Source organism: Cynocephalus volans, chromosome 11 (genome assembly GCF_027409185.1).
Source record: "Cynocephalus volans isolate mCynVol1 chromosome 11, mCynVol1.pri, whole genome shotgun sequence".
NCBI classification, from domain to species: Eukaryota; Metazoa; Chordata; class Mammalia; order Dermoptera; family Cynocephalidae; genus Cynocephalus; species Cynocephalus volans.
Window position 1 is genome coordinate 32,778,631 of NC_084470.1, and position 12,672 is coordinate 32,791,302.

A 12,672-nucleotide genomic window follows, 5' to 3' on the forward strand; every position below is an offset into this window, starting at 1 on the left:
CTGCTCTTAGGGTGTTCTTGAGCAACACATTGTTGTTAATGTGTTTATTTCATTTCTTTTATAAATTGACAGCAGGTTTATATTTCCAAGCCTTCAAAATGTATAAACCATATTTGTTATCTCCCTCTAAGTATCAATTTCTGTATTATATTTACTTATAAATCTCTGCAGTCTTTAAATAAGTAAATCATATCTTCACTTTTTCCTTTATGTATGGCTTAACCATTTTAATAATGATAAATTAACGGATATTTGTTATATGAGTATTTCCTTTAGACACTAAGGAAAAACCATCACATAGGGGTTTACTATAATGCTGTAAGAATTTCTTCTCTGTGTGTGTTTTGCCATTCTTATTGTGAATAATTCAAGTATCAGAGAGTTATATAATAAAGGAATAGAAGAGGAATGGAAATCATATTTCAAGTCAGTGAACAGGTGATCACAAAATCAAGTGGCTAGAAACCTGGTGCAGTGATTAAAGGCAACCTCTGCAACCACACCTACCCCTGTACAGTCATTCCTACCACTGTACTTCTGAGCTGCATGATCATGTGCAAATGGTTTAACCCCTCTGTACCTCAAGTTTTTCATATGTAAAATGGGAAGGATAAAAGTTATCGTACATCTACCTCATGGAGCTCTTGGTAGGATTAAATTAATAATACTCATATACAAAGTGCTTGGAACTTTGCCTCTATAACTGAGAGCTATTCACAGGGACAAAACAGACAAAAAAGTGAGGTAGTTGGATGCCTGTGGGAATGCAAATGTTGTGTGCAGAGTGGGGCCTCTGGAAACCTAGAAGGCCAGTGTCTCCTTTAAATGGAAGAGGGCAGAACAAATCTATCCTTACCAGTGACACATAGGAATGCAAGCCCAATGTATGGGTTTCCTGTTGTTACTATAACAAATTAACACAAACTGGTGGCTTAAAACAACAGAAATGTGTTCTCTCACAGTTTTGGAAGGCAGAAATCTGAAATCAAGGTCTCAGCAAGGCCACATTTCCTCAAGAGGCTCTAGGGGAGAATCCACTGCTTGCTTCTTCCAATGTCTGGTAGCTGTTGGCATTACTTGGTATCCCTTAGTGTAGAGCCACATCACTCCAATCTCTGCTTCCATTTTCGCATTACCTTCTCTTCTGTAAAGGAGTTCACTCTTACCTGAGTTTCACTTGAGGCTTCACTTTCTGTGGTTTCAGTTACCCAAGGTCAACTACCATCTAAAATTACTGTATCACTCCTCTTGCGCTTTAGGGACATTAAGAAATAAAATAAGGGCTACTGAACACAAGCACTGGAATACCATGGGACAATTGATGTGATAACCTAGATGGCTACTAAGTGACTGCAATCCAAGTTGGATGGAGTAGGACAGAGCGAGATTTCATCACCATATTCAGAATGGTATGCAATTTAAAACTTACGAATTGTTTATTTATGGAATTTTTCATTTACATCACAATGCCTACATCATTCTCCTCACTTCCTCTTATCATAGAGGCATTTTATCATCTCACAGCATCACAAGAAGAAGGATGAGTACAGTACAATAAGATAGAGATGGTTCCAGATTACAATGGTTCAACTTAAGATTTTTCAACTTCATGATGGATTTGTTGAGAGGTAACCCCATTGTAAATCAAGGAACATCTGTGGGGGGCAGGGAGATAGAGAGAGAAACAACATTCACATAACTTTTTTCTTCTGGCTTTTGGTGGGACCTGGTACAGGGATCCCTGGCACCCTGGACCTTGGTGTTATCAGCACCATGCTCTAACCAACTGAGCTAACCAACCATCTAACTTTTATTACAGTATATTGTTATAATTGTTCTATTTTATTATTAGATGTTATTGTTAATCTCTTAACATGCCTAATTTATAAATTAAACTTTATCATAGCTGTGTGTGTGCAGAAAAAGACATGGTGTATATAGGGTTTCATTCTATCTGCAGCTTCAGGCATCTGCTGGGGGTCTTGGAATGTATCCTCCATGGATAAGGTGAGAGAGGCTACTGCATGTCTTTTCCTCTTCCTTTGACAATCTCCCTCTGCCCTTCTAAGGATACTTATCATTGGATTTAGGGCCCACTCAGATAATCCAGAAAAATCTTTTCATCTCAAAATCCTTAACTCAGTTACATCTACAAATATCCTTTTTCCACATAAAGCAACATTCATAGGTTCTGGGAATTAGAAAATGGACATATCATTTGGGGGGAGGCATCAATGTTTACAATCTTCTGATTTTTCAAACCTAACAAAAAACTAGATTTTTATGAGCAATCTCCCAATGTTTAAGAATTAGCTCAGATATAAAATATAACACAGGAAATGAAAAACTAAGGACCCCATTTTATTTTTCTAAGGAAGTAGTTATATATAGAATAAAGACATTTAAAAAGTCACAATTTGAAAAAGTTAAGTCAGAAGCTCAGGTACCCAAATAACTATTAAACAAAGCAGAATGATAAATATATGGACAATTATATGTGACATAAGTATCTTGGTAGAGATTTGAAAGATTATCTTTAGGAAACATGAACAGAGTTAATCTCATAGATTCAAAATATACATACATGTCTTTACATTTGCTTGCAAAAGCAGGAAGTAACTTTAGAATGATACACACAAAAAACAGTATCATGGTTACCTCTTGAGGAACAGAACAGAACAGGTGTCAGAAGTGGAAGACATTTCACTGTATTTTTTTTTCTGTTAATTTTATGTTTGAGCAATGTTAATGTATTACCTCTTCAAAAAATAAATTAAAAAAATAAACTTTTCTTTTAAGTCCAAATGTCAAATATCTAACACTTCTTCCTGGACATAGTGTAATTAACTTACATTTGTAGTTCATGGAGCCAGTATAAAGTTTTTGCCATGGTTCGTCCATCATTAAAATGTGGTGTTGGGACTCCATACAAGTTAAACCTATTGAAACTTGATGGATTATACTTTCGATTCTTTGCTTCTCCTGTAGGGGAAAAAAAAGAACACTTCTGACTTGAGCAACACAAATAACCTTATCTTGCAAGAAGCACAGTATGTTCTCACTGACATTGAAAATAAGAGTGGGACAAAGAATGAAACTGTAATCATTCAGGAAATTGCACAGATTTGGCTACCGATGATAGAAGCATTCCCTGAAGTGAACAGAAAGACAGTGGGATGCTACACACACAAGTTCCTTGTGTTAATATTTGGAAAGACATATGCAGAAAACCCTGAAGATTCTACCAAAAAACTGTTATAACTAATACATAAATTCAATAAAGTTGCAAGATCCAAGATCAACATACAAAAATGTGTGGCATTTCTGTACAAATACAATGACCAAGCTGAGTAAAAAATCAAGAAAACAATCACATTTACAATAGCATTAAAAAAAAAAAAATGAAAAGAAAAGAAAAGAAAACCCTAGCAATAAATTTAACAAAGGAGGTAAAAGACTTGACAACTACAAAACATTGATGATAGAAATTGAAGAGGACACAAATAAATGAAAAAAATGTTCCATGGTCAGGGATCAGAAGAATTAATATTGTTAAAATGTCCATACTACCCAAAGCCATATACAGATTCAATGCAATCCCTATCAAAATGCCAATGGCAATCTTCACAGAAATAGAAATAACAATTCTAAAATTTGTGTGGAACCACAAAGGCCCCACTTAGCCAAAGCAATTGAAAAACAAAGCAAAGAAAAACAAACTTGGAAGTATCACATTTCCTGATTTAAAATTATATTACAAAGCTACAGTAAGTAAAAAGCATGGTACTGGCATAAAAATAGACACATAGACCAATGGAACAGTATAGAGAGCCCAGACATAAATCCAAAACTATGCAGTCAACTAATTCTTGACAAGGGCACAATGAGGAAAGGGTAGTCTCTTCAATAAATGCTGCTGGGAAAAGTAGATTTCCACATGCAAAAGAATGAAATTGGACTCATTTTACACCATACACAAAAATATCTCAAAATGGATAAAAGACATAAACTGAAGACCTGAAACCACAAAACTCCTAGAAGAAAACATAGGGAGAAAGCTCCTTGACATAGGCCTTGGCAAAATTTCTTGGATATCACAACAAAAGCTCAAGCTACAGAAGCAAAAATAAACAAATGGAACTACATTAAGCTAAAAGCTTCTGCACAGCAAAGGAAATAATCAATAAAATGAAAAGGCAACCTAACCCAGATTGGGAAAAACTATTTGCAAACCACACATCCAATAAGAGGTTAATATCCAAAATATGTAAAGTTGTTTTCTTCCAACTCAATAGGAAGAAAACATATAATCTGATTTCTAAAAAATGAACAAAGGACCTTAATACTTGGAAAGTACATACAGAAATGATGTGGGAAAAGAGAGATATTAATTATGAAAAATGCAGGCCCCAACAATATTAAAGAAATCCTGAAGATCAGGGGAGGTACTGCAATGCTTTGGGATCCCAGCGGTATTTTCCACTATGCTAAGATTTGAGAGACTGGTGTTTTGTGTTTGTTCCACTGAAATTTGTGAGATCATCAGAATGTTGCAACCCTCGTATTTCATTATGATCATTTATCTCATATTAGAAACATTCAAAGAGTGACTGAGGGCTGAGAAACCAACAGGGAGGTCTTTTTTTTTTTTTTAAAGATGACTGGTAAGGGGATCTTAAAACTTGACTTGGTGTTATCAGCACCACACTCTCGCAAGTGAGCCACGGGCTGGCCCTGGAGGTCTTTTTATTTAAGATCTAATACTGTACTTTTTTCTATTCAAGTCTTGATGTAGTGTTAGTTTTCTACTTCTAGTTAAGAAAATAGGACCGAAATTAGAGAACAAATAAGAAGGTAAGAATAACGGGCAAAAGATATTCAGCCTTACTAGTAGCTCAAATAATGTAAATAAAAGCAAATACTGTAAATAATGTAAACAAAAACAGCTAAAAGAAGGTCAGCTAAACTTACTATGGGGGAAGTTGTGGGGAAATGAAAATTCTCATAAACTGAGTATGAGGAAAGCTGGGGCAGTTATTTAAGCTGACACTTTGGCTCTAAAAGTGAAAATTTCAAATGCTCAGAAATATAGGAATGTATGGAAATAGCAGATCACATTCACAAGGGTAAAGACATTCCAAAATATTTTATAAGAAAAAAAATGGTTAAAAAAAGTATGTATATACATATGTATGCACTTCAAAAATTCGTGGAAAGATGCGTATTATCTTTCGATTCTATTTTTCCACAAACTTTTTGAAGTACCTGCATATAGCATGCAGCAAAACACACACAGATACTCATACATATGAATGTGCAAAGAAAAACATCTATGAAAGTATCATCTGTGGAAGATTGGAAATTATGAGATTTTTTGTATATTACAACTTTTTATATAGCTTACATTTCATAAAGTGAAATATCTATCATTTTAGTAATGATTAAAATTAAGTATATTTTAAAGATGTTGCAGATCTATATTTATTACTATTGAATAATGTCCTTGACAATTTTTGTTTCTTTCTTTCTTTTTGGCTGGCCCGTAAAGGGATTGAACCTCGGACATTGGTGTTCTCAGCACCTTGCTCAAACCAAATGAGCTAACCGGCCAGCCATTCTTCACATTATATATATATATTTTTTTTTTTTTTTTTTTTCTAAGCAGCTGGCTGGTGAGGGGTTAATGTATTATTTTAAGTAAAAAAAATTAGAGGTACATAGCAGTTTCCCCAAAAGCATGGAGAGTATTATCCCATTTACCCATTATCTAAAGATAGATGGCTCACTTGGGAGAAGTGGTACTGGTGGCACCAAGGTCAAGGGTTCAGATCCCCTTACCGACCAGCCACCTCCCCAAATTTTTTTAAAATAAAGATAGATGGCTCAGTAAATGGGAAATAGAAAATGTTCAATTTATAAACTGTAGTTAGCCCTGGCTAAAGGGATTTCAAGGTTACTGTTACTTTTTCTTTATTTTTGAATGATATTTAAATTCTCTACAATTATTATGTTTTGGTTTTGGGTTTTGTTTTTTGGTGGCTGGCCCTTGACCTTGGTGTTATTATAATGTATTTTTATAATAAAAATAAAGGTACTTTCCTTATAACAAAAAATAAGAACAATATTAAAAATATTAGATTCTATGACTTTTCTAGAGGCTAATGAAACTTCTGTAAAACTCAGCAAATGGAGGTAATTTCAGTCATGTTACAGTCCATTAGAGATCTTCTAAACATAAAAAGAAACTACACAAATTTTCCTCAGACTGTTAAATGGTCTATATATTTATTGATTGATATAGTTCTTTTAAAAATAATTAAAAGGCATTAGATTAGATAGTTCAATAGATGCTAGACTTTCAAAACGTGAATAAAATACTTTCCCAAGAGGAGGAGGGAAGGAGGAAGAAAGAAAAGAAAAGGCTAGAGAAGTAGAAGGGGTAGAGATATGGAGAAAAGTCAAGGTTGGGAGATGGAATATGGCATCCAAGTGGGTGGAAACAGTGGCAGTTTGAATGGGAGGGTAGAGAGAGACATTATCAGTACTGGGAACATGTTAGGGAGTGTGGGGAACCAGCAGAGATTGGCCATGAAAGAAGAGAACGGCAGACTCCAGACAGTGGAGCAATGAGGGGAGGAAACAAGCCCCAGCTATGAAAGTGAATATGGTGTTTGAGGGCAGTGGGGGAGAAACAGTAAAGAAATAAGAAAGAAGGAGCAAGGGGGAGGGGGTGTTGTGCTGCGGTGAAGGGTTGCTCTTGCTTCTAGCTAATGAAGACAGAGTTCATGAATCATGCACAATCCATGGGCTTTCTCAGGACATGTATCAGAGTTGAATTCTCAATCCTCCGTGATATCAAGACTCTACCTAGTACGAACATATTGACAATTAAGTTGTATTTTAAAGCATTATAAACATTTAGTGCCTTATAGGCATCTAATGCCTATAGGATAATCCTAGTAATACTCTTCTATTAGACAAGACCACTTAATAATAGTAATATCTAATAGTTATGAACACTTACTATATTATAGGCACTATGGTAAGCATTTTCCATGCACTCAAATAATCCTCACAATATTAGTATATCCATTTAGGAGATAAGAATAAATGATTATTAAAAAAAAAAAAAAGAAGAAGAATAGAAAGTGATCAGATAAGTAAAATGCCCAAGTTCTAAAAGATAAATAATAGATGAGCTAAGATTTGAACCTGATCTATCTGATATAAATATTTGCACTTGACCTTCACCCAGTATTCTTCATATAAAACTAAGCACTTAGAATAAGCCTGACATTTGAATAAGAACATGTAATTTTAAACCTTAAACCACTAAAACAAAATAAAACTATAAAACATTTCATCTTTCTTATCTGCTTTTTCATTTTAATGATACATGATATTTCTATACTTTATATACAAAATGCGTTAAGTACATGAGTTCCCAGCAATCAGGGTTTGTGACCTTATGAATAATAAGTTATCATTTATCAATCATCTGTCATAGGCCAGGCATCTAACTTTGTGCACATTACCTCCTTTATTCCTCTTCAGAAATCTGAGGGTTCCATACCCTCAGGCCCATTTTGTATTGGTCAACACTTACCTACATAATAATCATTGTGAGAAACAACATACAAATCATGTCCTTCCTTTCCTTCTTTAAACACTTCTTCATAGGATTTTGGTGGATTCACCACATCTGTAGCAGAGAATTCTGAAGGAAGAGCAAATAAAATCAGCTTTAAGCTATTTTTTCATGAATTTATAATGTATTTAAATTGACTAGAACAAATGATAAATGAGGTATGCTGACTGCATAAGCTACATAGACATCCTGGGAGATCATAAAGCCAAGATAAATGAAGATTTATCAAGAAAGACAAGACATGATCTAGGTTTCATTGTGCTAGGGAACCCCACTTGACTTGGCTTACTCCCTAGAATTCTGAAGAATATTAGCACTCTGTATCAGTTAACTATTTAGGTTGTCCTGAGTCATCTTCCAAGCCCAGTTAAATTCCCAACCTAAGAATCTCTGGACAATTTTGATTTTAGTTTGCTCCAGACTTCTCAAGACAATCTAAGCACAATGAATCACAAACCCTGATGCCTTGCGGGGTAGCCACGGTGCAAATTTTAGCAGCTGTAGACTGAAGCACACACCCTGACTCTGCTTTGATTTGAATCTTCATCCTCAGTGTAGCCAGAGGTACCAGGGAAATCATTGGAATCAGAAAAAAAATTCTCCTTCCTCCTGGTCCCAAACCTAGATGAAATGTTTGTTTAATAGCTGCTTTCCCATGACTGGTGGTCCCCAGTTTTGCATATAGTAAATTATTTGTTTTCATTATTTTATGTAATAATTTTTAAATGCAATTCCATTTACAATTTTATTCTTTGCTTTCAACCTAACAATATAGATTAAGATGTTTTCTTGGGCTGGCAGTTTAGCTCAGTTAGCTAGAAATCAGCCCTACAACACCATGGTTACAGGTTCGGATCCCTGTATCAGCCAGCCACAAAAAAAAAAAAGTATTCTTTCTGCCAAAAATTGAGATTTGTAAACTAATAGTTACTACCAGAAGGTGATCCCACTCAAAATAATCCTGTAAAGCAGTACTTCTTTTTGATATATGAACCATTACACCTATGAATACATATACAAACCAGTTTTAAAACATAGTCTTTCTTTTATATATTTAAAGGAGGTATACCTAGAGAGTACTTTTCACATTAAATGGACTAATCCTAGATATAAGTTATGATATAATTACTGTAATGTCATGCCTACTGACAGTTCGCATAAATAGGATTTCTTAATCCTATTAAAAACAAAAAAAAAGATATTTTATCTGTTCTGAAATATATTTCTTCATGTTTCAAACTTTTTAAAATTTTAACTTTAGATACAATGCAATAAGGTACAACTGCAGATTTTCTATTCCAAAACACAATTTATCTCCAGAATGTATGTTACTACCTTAAAGAAAATAATCTAATGAGCCTTTTGGTGAATGAAGATAAGGCTCCTGGAGAAGAGCCTTGATGGGTACTGAAAGACAAAGATAAAACTAAATTTCTCTGTGGATAAGGAAAGATGAAATTTGAGGTCATCTGTGGTAAGACACCCAGAGGAATGGGGTAAGAAACCTGAAAAGGATTGTAGGAGAGGAATGTGAGAAAGGTGTAAAGAAAGGCACTCAACAATGTGGTAGGAGGCTGAACCTTCAGAAGAAATAATAAGTTATTTGTTGAAAGATGTGCTCTATTCCCTATCAAAATCAGAGAGAAAGTCAATTAACACTGTGCTCTATGTTTGATTAGTATGCAAGTACACATATCATGAATCTGCATGAATGGAATGCGGTATGCATTTACCAAACTAACTTTTCCCATGAAACTGTTTCACAAAGAGTTAAGAGTCATAAACACATCAGAAGCACTGGTGGAAATAAAACACACAAATGCATGTCCAGGGAGAAGGGACAGCAGCCCTCACAGCTGGCCCCAAGGCCAACTTTCTGAGTCTCTTTCTTGTCTTTACATCATGTCTACTATGCTCACTACATCTCCACTCCAAAACCTGACTTTTTACTGCTTAGGCACATAAACTCGGCAGATTTTGGTTCTGAGAGTAACTTTCTTGCTACAATCCCATCTTCTGTTCCTTTTTTTTCCCACACAATAAAATTAACTTTATTTTTGTCATATACAATTCCATGGATTTTAACATATGTACAGATTCATGAAACTACCACCACAGTCAGGATTCAGAAGAGTTCCATCACCCCAAAACCTCCACTTTTTACCTTCCTCCCAACCTACTGCTGATGCTATACCAACCTCCACTGACCAGAAAATACTCAGAAAATACTATAGCCAACCCAGCTCTTTTCAACTCCCCATGAAAGTGCTCACACCAGAACTCCTCCATATCAGCGCTTTCCTGTTGATTCCCACCTCCCATTCTTAAATCATCATTTACACCATCACCAAACACCATACCAGTGGGATATTTAATACAATTTTTCAAGAACATTCATTTCACCATTCCCTCCACACCTTTTTTCTTTTTTTTTAGTACCTCTGATGACTGCTGTCCCAAATGTTGTATTGATTATATCCATTCCTTTAGGTAATCCTGGTGTTTGATCATGACATTTTCCTAATGGTGCCCATTGATTGCTAAAATATATAGATTCTTTTTTATCTTTAAGTTTCTGTTGAAATGTGGTAATAGGCTCTGGATTTATCAATGTGCTCACCTAAAGAAATCAAACAACACATAGATATTTCAATTAAAAAAGTATACATCTGAAAACTGAAACCCTAATCAATACCTGGGGAGAGGACAATATATTATTGTGGAAAAGCATTTCATCATCATCATTGTCTTTGCTCACCTTCATAAGAAATGTCAGAATTGGGACTATGAAGCCTAAGGATGCCTTAAAAAGAACTTTAAAGGAGTTTAAAGGTTTTAATTGTACTAAAAGGTTTATGATGGGAGTTCCCAGGTTACTGACTCAAATATTCAAGAAAAGTGAGAATGACAAGTACGAGAGCCACTTGACTTCCAGAAGTTCTCTCTCGATACATACATAGATCAGGAGTTCTGAATCTAGACTGTTTATTCAGTCAACAGCAGACAACATTCTGATTCCACCTGCATTCAGTGTCTAGGTAAGCACTCCATAGTACCTGTAGGTAACAGTCACCGGCACCGAGACTCTGTCCTCTTTATTCTCTAACAAAGCCTGACAGCATTTCTCTCTGTTGTGAGAAAATGTAGTGCAACTGACTTTTATCGTCTGAGGGGGGAGAATAAATACATTAGTCTGTGGTTTAAACCATTTCTTCACACTCTCTTGGCAGCTGCTTAGAAGACAGATTGAGGAAAGGCTGGTAAAAATATGGGTGGGAAGGAAATTGGAACTTCACTAATTGACTGAATTTCCCTAAGACCTCATTTGTGCATTTTCACCTTGGTAAATTAATAACATACAGGAAAAAAGAAGTTACCGGTATTGAAATTTTAGATCTTATTCCATGTGTCAAATAAGGTGCAATTTGGGGATCATTTGCTCTGCCATAAAATACTCTTTCCGCTCCAGGAGGTGGATATCTGAAGTCGAAGTACTTTTTTGCCTCAGGTGGAGTAACTAGCTACAAAGAGAGTAAGGCAAGAAAATAGAATTAGTAAGTACAGTTTTAAAAATATTTACAGGATTGATCTACATCATCAATCAACTCCCTTAATTGCATGATTGTAGTAAGTGCATGAAGAACTACAGCCCCAAATAATAAAATTTCCTCTAAAAGTTGTTTATTTGGGGAAATAAACAACATATTTTAAAAGTTACATTAAGAAAACAATGAGGAAGTGTTCAGATTAAAAAGCATACCATTATTCTTAACAAAATAAATTGAATCCCCTATAGTTTTTGTAGACCTAAATATTGTAAGCCTGGAATTTTTACTTCCTTGGACAAGATCAATAGAAGGCCTCAAAATAAGTTAAGAAAAATCCAATTTACATTAAATTTATTCAACTTTCTTAAGGAATATTGAGGGGTGTCTATCAATGTTCATAAGCAAGGTAAAACTAGAAACATAAAGGCATATTGAAAGTGCTCACTCTGGGAAGTTTTTCAGTCAAGCAGGTTGCCACTCTGTGTCCAACTGGAATAACTTTCCCTGCCTACGGGAAAAAAAAGCAATCATTGACTATTGTCAGAGTTGAAAGGGAAGCATTTTGAAGAATGAAATTTAAAACCTGGCCTATGCCATCAATGCTATAAAGTTACTTTCGACCACTCAACACGGGAAAAAAGGAAGAACAAATAGGAAATCTAAAGCAATCCAGATATACAACATAAACATTACATGCTAAACATGTATACATAATATAATTCTAAGTATGCATTTTTACAGTGTTAGCATTATCAATGATTCATCCAATTACAGGACCTCTGTGACATGCAGAGGTTCAACTTTCAGAAACAATCTGTCATAGTTCGCAGGTTAATCATTTGTTGTCCTATATCAACAGTGAAGTGGAAGTAGAGCTGTCTGTATTCAAGCTAAGATCAAAAGACAATGTTGAGTATGTCTGATTGTGTGTTGGTGTGTTTGTGTGTGAGTATATTTTCTCCAGCACACTTACTTTTGACATATAAAGCATCTCATTTCTGGCCCAGCCCTTTCAGTGAATCGCCCAAATCTCACTTGGCTTTGTCCACTCAAAAATAACTTGGGTCTTATCTGTGCTTCCTTTGCCCAAGGCAAAAAGTAAATCGTTCATTCTAGAAATGCAACTTTTATCTATCTCCCCTTTATCTATTTCCAGGCAGCTGATAGTTATTTTTGTAATGTTTAAGTTTCTCTTTGAAAAACTGAGAGAAAGAAACTTCCCATAAACAGTGTTCTGGGTCTCTGGAGAGAGAGAGAGAGAGAGAGAAAATGAAAGTTTTCTCTTATGTTAAGTGTCAGGTGAAGAATTCTTTTTAGGGGAAGAAAAATCAGGGTTTAAGAGAGTATCTTGATAACATCTCCAGGTATAAAAGAGGAAGCCCACAGACATGTCGAGGCAAAGAACTAAATTGCTTTGCTAAAAAGTGAGAGAAAATATGAACTCCCAAGGCAATAGACTAAGAAGGAAGGATTCAT

General features: G+C 35.1%; 1 protein-coding gene across 1 annotated transcript in view; it reads right to left on the reverse strand.

The window, feature by feature from the left end:
* EFHB (EF-hand domain family member B) overlaps nucleotides 1-12,672 on the reverse strand; it is a 49,781-nt gene that overhangs the window by 22,827 nt on the left and 14,282 nt on the right. The window contains exons 2-6 of the mRNA XM_063113366.1: nucleotides 11,642-11,704; nucleotides 11,026-11,169; nucleotides 10,088-10,268; nucleotides 7,607-7,717; nucleotides 2,853-2,982 (exon numbers count right to left, since the gene is read on the reverse strand). Of these exons, the coding sequence (XP_062969436.1) occupies nucleotides 2,853-2,982; nucleotides 7,607-7,717; nucleotides 10,088-10,268; nucleotides 11,026-11,169; nucleotides 11,642-11,704 (629 nt within the window). The remainder of the gene's footprint in view (nucleotides 1-2,852; nucleotides 2,983-7,606; nucleotides 7,718-10,087; nucleotides 10,269-11,025; nucleotides 11,170-11,641; nucleotides 11,705-12,672) is intronic.